The sequence below is a fragment of the Nematolebias whitei genome, chromosome 5 (assembly GCF_014905685.2).
Source record: "Nematolebias whitei isolate Nwh7 chromosome 5, NemWhi1, whole genome shotgun sequence".
In the NCBI taxonomy this organism is placed as follows: domain Eukaryota; kingdom Metazoa; phylum Chordata; class Actinopteri; order Cyprinodontiformes; family Rivulidae; genus Nematolebias; species Nematolebias whitei.
The window spans coordinates 39,597,097-39,608,599 of NC_056502.1; the positions used below are offsets into that span (position 1 = coordinate 39,597,097).

The 11,503-nt window shown below is 39.4% G+C and overlaps 1 protein-coding gene across 7 annotated transcripts in view; it reads right to left on the bottom strand.

Annotated features, from left to right (window-relative positions):
* The window catches only part of LOC119409553 (plectin), a 175,947-nt gene that overhangs the window by 24,129 nt on the left and 140,315 nt on the right, over positions 1 to 11,503 (bottom strand). For 5 of the 7 annotated variants that reach the window (XM_037676455.1, XM_037676457.1, XM_037676451.1 and 2 more), the window contains exons 4-14: positions 10,252 to 10,329; positions 10,068 to 10,172; positions 8,923 to 9,089; positions 5,585 to 5,700; positions 5,393 to 5,496; positions 4,165 to 4,284; positions 3,147 to 3,242; positions 2,923 to 3,050; positions 1,172 to 1,265; positions 760 to 914; positions 305 to 623 (exon numbers count right to left, since the gene is read on the bottom strand). In XM_037676455.1, coding sequence (XP_037532383.1) covers positions 305 to 623; positions 760 to 914; positions 1,172 to 1,265; positions 2,923 to 3,050; positions 3,147 to 3,242; positions 4,165 to 4,284; positions 5,393 to 5,496; positions 5,585 to 5,700; positions 8,923 to 9,089; positions 10,068 to 10,172; positions 10,252 to 10,329 — 1,482 coding nt within the window. The remainder of the gene's footprint in view (positions 1 to 304; positions 624 to 759; positions 915 to 1,171; positions 1,266 to 2,922; positions 3,051 to 3,146; positions 3,243 to 4,164; positions 4,285 to 5,392; positions 5,497 to 5,584; positions 5,701 to 8,922; positions 9,090 to 10,067; positions 10,173 to 10,251; positions 10,330 to 11,503) is intronic. The other 2 variants (XM_037676452.1, XM_037676454.1) reach the window with 1 other exon arrangement.

Sequence of the window (11,503 nt, forward strand, 5' to 3'; positions counted from 1 at the left end):
TCTGTTTATATATATATATATATATATATATATATATATATATATATATATATATATATGTGTGTGTGTGTGTGTGTGTGTGTGTGTGTGGTGGCCATGTTGGATTTTGACGTGGCGACCCAATTTTCAATAGTGACCTTTTTTCCATCTAGTTACGTTTAGATGCAGCCACAAACCAAACTGGAAGTTGGCACATTGCATATTTTTTCAAGTTAAGTTCCCAAGGTTTACATATATACATATATGGCGGCAGCCATTTTGGATTTTGACATGGCATCCCCCTCTGAACTGTTCAGTACTGTACCTCGTCAGACTTGGCCCGTTCGATCTTGGATTTAAAGTCCTCGACGGTCTGATGCAGTCCTCTATGGCTGCCCAGCTGGGACTCCACCGAGGGCAGATCCGATCCCCACTCTGCCTTATCAAGGCGTTGCTGGTTGTCTTCCACCCAGGCAAGAAGATCTTCAACATAACGCAGGGTCACGCCATCCATCTCCGGCCTCACCTTCATGCTTGACTGCAAGGTGGAGGTAAGTGGAACCTGAGCCATCGTTACGGCAGACTTCAGCCGGAGGTTGTAATCACTGCGCAGGCTCACGAGGCGTTCATGGAGGCGGAAAACCCTGTGGAGATCAAAAATCCAACCAGCTGTTGGTGAGCACCAAGCTTTTTTCTCAGGATTTGTTAAAATGTTAACATTATCGCCTTGGTGACCAAACTATGCGAGTCCGTTTGAATGCAGCGCAGAAGGCCCCCCACCTGCGGTACATCTGTTCAGCCTGAGGGTGGCGCCCATCCTTGAGGATCTGCACGTCGTTGAAGAGCAGGCGAATCATGTTGTCTGCCTTGTCCAGCTCCCTGTCCACCTCTGCAGTGTGCTGAGCTGGTTTCCCCGCATTCAGCAGAGCAATGTCCTGAGCGAGAAACACGACAGCAGCATTAACTTTCAGACTTTTTAATGGAAAGAAAAACTGATCAAAGATTACAGTGGATGACATCTACACATATCTTAATTTTTAAGAGAATGTCAAATAATGTTTTAAATGTTTATAGAACAATATAACTTGGACATGACAATAGTCACAGGTTATTTTGTATTCACTGGCTGGATTTTTTATTCATTAGGTGCACACACAGGGTAAATATACGTATGTATATAAAAATGATTTACCTTCTGCAGCAGGGTCTCCAGCTGAGTGAACTGAACGTCACACACCTCCGACTCCATATGGATTTTGGTAAACACCCGTTGGAGCCGTTCAAGTCTGGATGACACAAAATGTATTGGAATAAATCAAGACGTATGGAACAAAGTCTTATATAGTAATAAATGTTGATCTACAACCATCTTTGGCATTACTTGGACTGAAAACAGTCAAATAACACAAAGTCAAAGCTAACATGCCAGACATAACACTTACAGAAAATATTTCATTTTATTTGGATCACTGCGTTAAAACTCTAAATGAAACTAATCTGCCTGTATTGTGTCTCTGTCCATTCAATCAGATTGATCTTATCAGTGAAAACAGTTATCTCACTGTGTTAAAATTAAAAAAAGCAGTTTTCACTCAAATATAGTACATCAAATTTAATTGGCAAATATTACTGTGATTTGGTAATTTCCTCAAGAACAGAACCTCAGTAGCAATGTAGCAAGTTTAATAAAGTAAAAAGCCATGGTTAGTGATGTAATTTCTCCCAGCACTGCTTTAGATCCAAATACCAGATGGAGAGGCTTTTTGTCCCCTTTTATCTTGTCTTCTATAAAGAACTACTGTTAATATCGCTGCCCACCATGGAAGGCATGTTTGTCTTTTACTAAAAAGTCTCATGAACCATTGAACAGATATTAATGATATTCTTAGAAAGGTATCATAAGATGAACATCTACAACCCTATTCAAGATGGCCACCAACTTATCGACCCTGACAAACATAAGAATGGCTAAATGGATAAGATTTCTTCAGATACTGAGCTAAACTTTGGAGTGGTAGTAAGTGAGAGTGACCCCCAACACATTATTTTTTTAATTACTCAACTATTCCAGAAAAGTGTGACATTTGAATTGAAATTAATGTAATTTCCAGATTTACTATTGAGCACACCTGAATATAAGCCACGCCCACTAAAAATAAACAAATAAATAAATGTGTACACATATAGGCCGCACTTGTCTATAAGCCACAGGTGTCCACGTTGTAACATGAGATATTTACACCGAAAGAAATAAAACTTTTAATTAAACACATACCGGTAACATACACAAATACATACAGTAAAAGTTGTTGTTTTTTTAATAGTGCCTGTAACATGACTGGTGAAAAAAATAAATACAGGAGCACCATTGATCCCTATCTTCTATCAAGGATGTTGGACAGCTTGTGCTGTCCTCCATAAAAATGTCCTCCATTTTTATATGTTTTAAATTTATACAGGTAATCTCATTGAGTCTCAAGGACCCATCCCTTAAGACAGATGTGTATTGGGCAGCTATGTGAGCACCCGAGTGTGACGAAGCTAAATGTTTTGGTGGCATGAAGCTTGTTAGCCTGTCAAAAAAAATAAAATCCATAGCTGCAGCACTGTATAAGCCGCAGGGTTCAAAGCGTGCAAAAAAAGTAGCGGTTTATAGTCCGGAAATTACGGTACTACAAGTATTTAAGTATAGCTGTCTGCTGTATATGTTTTGTATTAATTTGTTCCTGATAACATTTGCTTATTTTCTGAATTCCTCTGAATCGGTGAACTGGAAACAGCTCAGAGCATCTTCAGTGTCGTCTCTTAATCTGGTGTCTGATTTATCTCTGCGCTGCTCTGACTTGTTAACACTACATTCTTTGCCAAGGGGAGAGCAGATATAAATGATTCAGAGACAGTAAGTACTTCCGTATGTCCTTCCACATGTTCCCCTGTCCTGACCTGTCAAACTCAATCCTGAGCAGTCGCTCTCTCTCGAGGATGGCCACGTGGAGTCGACCCCAGTCCTTCTCCACATCGATGGGATGGTAGCCTGGGGGGACCTTCACCTGTCCGGCATGCACTGCACTCTGTGGACATTTGGAGGTTTACCGACTTTATTAATCATTCATAAACAAGCAACTGTGTTTTTAAAAGCACAAAAATCAAATTCAGGATTAGCTTGCCTCAAACGTCTGGTAGATTTGTTTGGAGTAATTCTTGTTCGTCTCTTTCTCTGGCAGCTCCGTTTCCTTGAACTTCAAGAACTGACGCCAGATCAGCTGAATACAAAAACACACAGAAGATGTGTACTCTGACAATTTACTCCTTCTTCATTCTGTCTATCAACATTTGCTTCTTTTATCCAATGCTTTTTTTTTATTGTGGTTGCAAAAAATGCTATAGCAAATCTGTGAGTTTACAACATGTATACCCACACCACTCTATTGCAAATGTGAGTTTTGAACTTCCCCAGAAGAAAAAGTTAAATCAGAGCAACACAATGGACGATAATATTAATAATAACAGCCTTTATTTTATTAGTCAATTAAGAACCAGTTCTCATTTGCAATGACGACCTGGACAAGAGGCAACACCCAGACAGATATTAAAGACTTCTCATGAACAGAAGGCTGATGTGCACCCTCTCCTCTGAGGACTGACCTCAGCAGCACATGTTCCCATGACTGGTGTTCAGTCAAATTCAATCAAGCCAATAATAGACTCACATCTTTTCACTGCCATGAGAAGCAAAACAAAGTCAAGAGCGGAACATTTAAGTGTTTTATGAAGAGCCCTCTGAAACTCACGTCTTTGGACGATACTTGTCTCTTAACGATTTGACTTTGAGAGTTAGGTCAACATATCTGATTCATGCTACAGTACAGGCAGACAGTGGTGAATAAAGTGATGTATCTCCAGGATTAAATCAAAAGGTTCATCTGTGGTTTCTCAACACTGGCACCACCCAACCTACATTACAACAATACCTTTGAATACACTTTCTTTTATCAACCCTCAGACAGACTGCATGAAAGAATGTTCATTGACCCAACAATGAAAGGACAACAAAAACACCATCTCCCTATTCAAATGTATAATACATAGCTTTATTTAGAGGACATGAAAGACATGAAAAACTACCTTCAACAAAATGTCTGGCCTGGAGGCGCAACAACTTTATATTTTTGCTTTTAGGCTCACCTCTATCTCCTCGTAACTGCTAGGGAACCTTCGCTCTTCAAAGATGGTGACATGGTGGCGGATCCACTGGAGCAGAATGGTCACCAGTTCGTAGTATTCCTGCCAACGCAGCTCCAGCTCCTGCAGCCAAGGGAGCAGAGACTCATGAGAGTTTGGCAACAACAAACAGGGCTCTCATTCTCTGGCATCTCTGTTTTCATCAGTTATGTCCTGAATTCAATTAGGTGGCAACAATCCACAAGTTGTGTTGAAGAAGAGGACGGGTGAACATGGAGACAATGGTGAAACACGGAGGGCAGCATATTTTTCAAGGCTTTTGCAGGCCTTCCTGTTTCCTTCTGTGGAAAAGCTATAAATAATTAATTTCTTACCTGTTATCGATAGCGCTTTGAACAACCTCAGTTTAAAGAAACAAAGATTAAGCCCATCAAAACAGTTGAGCTAAAATAAAATGTAACAAGTTTGATATGACATGCTTTTTTATACATGCACAAATAGCGGTAGCATTTAGCTGTGGTGCTAACAACAATATCCAATTATTTCTGTTGGAATGACCATATGATGTGAACCTTGGTAGCTATATAAAAGTTTATAAAATAATGTTAGTTTGAACAGCTTGAGTTGTTTTATGAAGGCAACATTTACTTTGGAAGTGGCTCCACTTGTCAGAACAGTCTGAGCAGAAGAGATTAACTGATCTTGCAGGAAGTGCCTCAGGCTGCTCTGGAAATTATACAGCTAGCTGTAACCACCATTAGCATGTGCCACTACCGAATTATTTGTAAAGAATTGGCTAGTGTTACATTACTGTCAATGTAAACAAGTATAAAATATGTGCTCACACGAAGTACTATACAAGTTTGGGGGATGGACTCAGTTTTAGAGTGGCGGAAATCCTCTTTGGTCTTCGGTTTAGCCGTTAGCTTATCAAACCTGTTGGCTTTTAACTTTGTTTCTTCAAACTGTTTAAAGAGCTACCTACAGTAAATATGAACTTTTCCACATAAACTTGCTTCAACTTTCAGGCTTTGAATTCGGTTAGGACAAAAAGAGTATCACTTTATATGGAATCGTGTTTGGTATCTCTGTCATGCAAGTAAGGTTAAGATACTTTTTGATGTAAAGCAGTCAACAGCTCTGAGACTGAAAGCTCAGCTCAACGTAGAATCCAAAGCTGTCTGCTTTTAAATAAACAGTACCAATCGTTCTAATAAATCAGTTTGCTTACATTTGCTCTGAGACCATCATGGACATCAACACGAGGCATAACATCATATAAGGATGACACGTAGGTGATGATTGACTTTTCATCAGGGTGCGGGACATCAACATCTGAAAGGATCAAATAAAATAGTGTTCATGGTGTCACCTTAAACACCAAGTGCTTGTGGTTCTGTTTATAGACATTGCCCCGTCCTACCTTCTGGATCCAGGAGTCGGGTAACTCCCAGGTCTCTCTCAGCCACATTAAAGGCCTGTTCGAGGTTCTCGTGGTTGGTCTGTTGGTACACTTTACCCATGTCAATGAGTCTGGGACTATCAAACACAAAATATAATAGATCACAAACAGGGTATTGTAGATAGGAGCAATAGCATTTGAAGTAAAACAGATGAACAGCTTTGCACATTAAATGTTTCCAATTTTTCAAAAGAAAACATTAATAATGTTTTAAAAAAACTTTGGTAATTGAGCGCAACTAAAATCATGTCGTCTTTTAGCAGCTACAACACCACAGTAGAAAGGAACATACCATTAGTGTGTTCTTTGCATTTACAAATGACAAGGCATCACGCTAAAACCACAAATTAATGCGTTGGCAGAACTAATGCAGCTCATCAACCCTCATACTTCATGCGTATGACAGCAGCAGAAGTTTGAAGATTTTTCTGCCAGTGGCTAAATGCTGTAAAGGAGCCCACCTGTTCACTTTCAGAGAAAACCCATGTGATCACCTGCCTTTTTGTCCTCTGGGTGTTTGACTCTTCCTGGCACATGTCAGAGCCTCTATAAGTGGAATGTAATTTACTGAGCAGCCAACAGAATTGAAGCTGACACATTTTAAGTCAGCGACCAGCCACGGCTTGACTCCAACAAGAGACAAAAGTTCACGTCTCTAGAACAGAACGACTGAGTGCATCACATAACCTCATCCCATTCATTACTCTCCCAAAACTCTTACACTACTTTAAATGACAATTTTGTATTATCTGCAGTAATCATTCTAGCATTAGATAGTAATTGCAGTGTAGACTCTTACAGATCTTGGATACGTAGAGTGGAATAACCAGGAGTATGTCCATACACAGGAGAAGGTACCACATGGCGGACTTCCCTAACAGAGTACTGTTTTCTTGGTCTTGAGCCGCTCATGGCATGGAGCTCTCTTCCATTAAAACTACGAGACCTCCATCCATGACCTGGTTCTTCGCTGATAGAGTGGGCCCCAGAACTCTGAGAACCGCGGCCTGAGTCAAAGGAGGATGCCTCAGATGGGATGTCCTCACACAGCATGACCACGCGGTCATCGGCATCACCGATGGACGATGATGCACCACGGATAAAACCTTGGCTTCCCTTCCTTTGTTTAGACTTCCTTTTTATACTGAGCATTTTAATATGTGCAGGATGGTCCTCAGTGAGTAGAGCCTGTTGAAGCAGTTCTAGTCACAAGTACATTGTATTCAATCAAATGCCTTCATGACAGGATGATCACAGCACATAAATCCATCCTGGTGTTGCTTCAGAAACCCTGCATCTCCTCTGGAACCGTCTGCTGGATGGACAAGATGAAAAGAAAAATCTCAAAGCAGCACAGACTTCCTGCTCATTGATCCACGTTGTACAAAGTTTAAAATTCAGCTGAGGGTTTTTTTTCCCAATCCTGGTCAGAGACTGGCACATAAAGTCCCAAAAATATTGAATTCCCCAAATGAGAACGTATCCTGCTCCAGTTTGTCCTGACTTATGCCTCGAAACAAAATAGCGCCACAGTTTTCATGCAGCAGACTCGGATCTACAGTTCCGCCCACCGACACCACACCCCTGACCTTTATGAAACGTAGCATTGAGACGGCCTCAAGAGTCTCGAAAAAAGGTTTCAGGTAGAGCTTCCTGTTTGACAAAACCTGTCCCTGCAGGTATGGTTTTCTTTTATATCATAGCAGCTTGAAAGACACGCAAACTTTTCTCTAATCCTTCTTTTCTCCTATTTGCATTGGATTTTACATTAACACCACTTTTCAAAAACTAACCACTCATTATGCAGACTGACAAAGCTTCCTGAGAAATGCATGTACACTCACCTCCCAGGATGCTCACACACAAAACAAAATCCAAACACTAAGTGTGGTACAAAGACACACAACAACCAGGACTATCAGCATATTTATACTATAGCAAGATGGATTTAATTGGCCATTACTAGATTTCAGATATGTCATTCTGCATTTTAAATTCAAGATTGCCAACAAAATAGCAAAAACAGCACAAAGTTGCCATGGTTACCAACATAAAAGGCATCTGTTAGCATTGATTTAAGAGCAGTATTAACATGAATACAATTAAAGGCCATTACTAGAAACTTGGTCACAATAAAAAAATAAAATAAAGTAGAACAAATTATTTATTTTTTTTACCCTGAAGTAAAAACAACATTTGGATTTAAATCTTAGTATATTAGAGCAAGTGTGCAATATTTGAGGGTTATCCATTTAATAAAGCTATATGACACAACTTGGGCTCATCTACACGACTCCAGATATGTTACCAAATACTGTTTTGTCAATTTACAATAAAAAAAATACATTTCTATGCTATTGTTTAAAAAAATTCTCAGAAAAACTCACATTTTGTAAATTAACAACATATCAAAATGGAGCCGAATAACACGTCTTTCTAACCTTTTTTTAAATTTTATATATACAATTTACAATTTCCTTTCAGTAATTAACTATTTCCATCCATCCATCCATTTTCTTTACCCGCTTCTTCCAGTTTGGGTCACGGGGGTCACTGGTGCCCATGTCCAGCAATCACTGTGCGAGGGGCGGGGTACACCCTGGATGGGTCGCAAGTCCATCAATTAACTATTTTTTTACACACAATCATAGTTTCTTGGCAACGGGATCAGAACAAAGCCAGACAAACATATAAATAATATTAAAAACAGCTCTATAGTTGTTTTAGTTTCTGAAGTCACCATTTCTGAAAGGCTCTGTATGCTGAGGCCACACAGAAACAGCAAAAACAAATAATAAAAAAAGCTCCATCTGTACGTGAACAAGACATGCAAAAGCACCAAAAAAAAAAATCTATATTTATAAAATATCCAGTAGACAGGCCTAAGTCTTGCTCCTTTTCAAACACATTTGTCATAAAAAAAATAAATAACAAAAGCATCAGGTCATGGTTGTCATGTATAAAATTACGCAGGCAGAAGACCTTTTTTTTTTCCAAGACTGAGATCAAATTTTAATTAAAAAGCAGGTTTAAACTAGTAGCACGACATAACCAACATAACATGTGTAATTTGACATCTGAATGCATTCCAAGCTCCCACTCCCTGGACTCAGTTTTACACTAAACTTAAGAATGGACAACACTCTGCACAAAAATGTGACGAGGATCTGTGAAAGTGCCATTAGGCACTTATTTAAGCTCTATAAAAAAGAAGGAGGGAGCCTGCTACAGTGAACTGTACCAAAGCTTTCATCACTTTTTATTTGAATACATAGGAGTGAAACATTCCCCTCACTTACTAGTGCTTGTGTATGACAGCGTTGAAGAGTTTGCCGTCCCTCCAGCTGGTGGTGAAGTTGTCGCAGCGGATGCCCTGGTAGCCGTCTGTCATCCGCTGAGACCACAGCAGCAGCTTCTCTTTGGCCGTCATGTCCTCTGACTGCCCGTTGACCTGAATATCTGAGATCTGAGGCAACGCAGGCACAAAGATTGGCAACTTAGTAAAAGCCAGAGCATTTGTAGGTACTGTATGACAGAAAAATTTAGTCATTAGTGGAAACCAAAAGATGACATTAAATGGAATTACGTCACCACCACAAACGTTTTTCTTTTAAGATTAGTTACTTTTGCTTTAGATATTTCTTGATTCGTTTACGTTTTTAAATTTGTGTTTATATATTTCTTAGATTCTGCAAGCTGAATTACAAGATTAGAGGATACATGAAGATAAATGCCTACTCTGGTCTAAAATAAGGAATGCAGAACCTCTGGCTTCCAGATGAGTTTACATTTGAGGATAATTAGCCCGTGGGATTTAGCTCATCATTATATGATTAGAGGGATATCTTATCCCATTAACCTTTGATATTGAGCCTTTATGACTCACCCGCCACCATAGCCCAGCTGTCTCATTTTATTCTCTATTGTATAAAAGTATAAAGACGCCATATCTACAGGGCACATCGGTGTTTACTGGATAATCTCATAAGCACGGGCCATGCTTTGCTTCACTGTTTTGGAATCTAAGGCCAAACTGTTGGTTTTATTGCTGCTGAGACCGTCAGGCTGACGTCCAGGTATTCCTGCCCGGCAGCTCTTGGCACACAAAAGCATGAAAATGCCAAAGATTGAGGTGCGATGCCAACATGTTGGATACTCCACAGGACACACCCTTCCCTTGGGAAAGAGTGACTCACTCCAACGCTCCCTGTTGGTGTGTTGCTCCTTTTCCCCGATCCAATGTAGCTAATGCAACGACTGTGATGTTAGTGCGTTATTCTGAGAATGTGTTTAGAATGAGCACGTTGTAATTAGACCACGGCTTTAGAGAGGAGATGTGAAGAGCCCAGTCCACTCTGATTGGTTCCAGTGAGATGAGGAAACAGCAGCTGTGATCCCAGAGACAGAGGATGAGAGTAATAAAATAATGGAACACAACACTGACAGAGGAGGAGACCTGGAAGTGGAGGATGATGGTCCATATTAACCCCAGGGTCAACTTGGGGTTACCATCAGCTATGTCATCGTTTCTGATGTTAACCAGCTTGACCTGAGGAAGAACAACACCGTGACTCTCGGAACCATCAAAATAAATTACTTCAGCTGAATAATTAATCTGAGCATCGTACCTGCCGATGTTTGAGGAAGTCCAGTGCTATCTGTACGTTCTGCAGTTTGTGGAAGCGCATCCGGCCTTTCTCTCGTGGCTGAGGGGGAGAAGAGGAAGCATTAGTTTGGGCTCTCGGTATAGTACTGGTATCAGAGATGGTCTGTTTGCTATACTGGTAGAAGAACAACAAATACAATGAGTAAATGGGGAAAAAAGACAAAAAAACTAAAAAAAACAACAGATATTTTTGCAAATATAAAAGAAGGAATATTGACAAAATCTCACAACTTTCTGATCCTATATGTAACTATCAATATTCAACAAAAGGAAAAAGATTAAATTAGAGGAACAATTACATACTAGAGATAATGTGTTATAAAAATAATCATATAGTCCCATTTACATACTGTACTTGGAAACATTTTAAAAACCACTTGCTTTTCTCTGTCCCATCCCAACTAGTCTATAGATCTTCCAAAAACAATTGTAACTTTTCTTTTCGTAAATATAGTTTACATTTTCCTTTTAGTTTGTAACCTTTTAGCACCTGATAAAAGATTAATAGCACCAGGATGTAAATAAAAAGAGACTGTTTCGGTTTCTACAGCACAAAGTGCACACGACGTGAAACACCACGGTTTCTGAAGAGCTCAGTATTCTGAGTCCAATAAATAGACACAAATAAAGTTTAAAATCACCTCTATTTGGGACAGAATTTATTTTAGAAAAACTGAGTGTGGAGTGGTGCAAACAGAAAAGCTGTTTTAACGAATTTTCGGAGAACTGTAAATAAGTTCTTATTATTTTAATGAGGTTTTGTTCACTAGTGCCAGATGATGCTTGGTTCCCTTTTTAAATAAATACCGTAATTTCCAGACTATAAGCTGCAACTTTTTCCACAGGCTTTGAACCCCGCAGCTAATACAATGTTGTGGTTAATTTATGTTAACGTGCTAACAAGCTTCATGCCACCAAAACATTTAGCCTCGTCACACCCGGGGGTGGGGCGTCTTTGTAACTCAATGAGACTACATGTATAAATAAAGTTGTTGTTTTTTTAAATTTGATCAATGAAATTATCAAACAAGTCACAGTGGACCTATGAAACCTTTGTTGTTGTTGTTTTTTTTATTCAGTGGGCGTGGCTTATATTCAGGTGCACTCAGTAGTCCAGAAATTATGATTTATATATATAATATATTAATGAATGCTACTGTAAGTGCAATATATAATAATACAGTAAAGTAGTGTTGAACAGATGCCCTAAACAG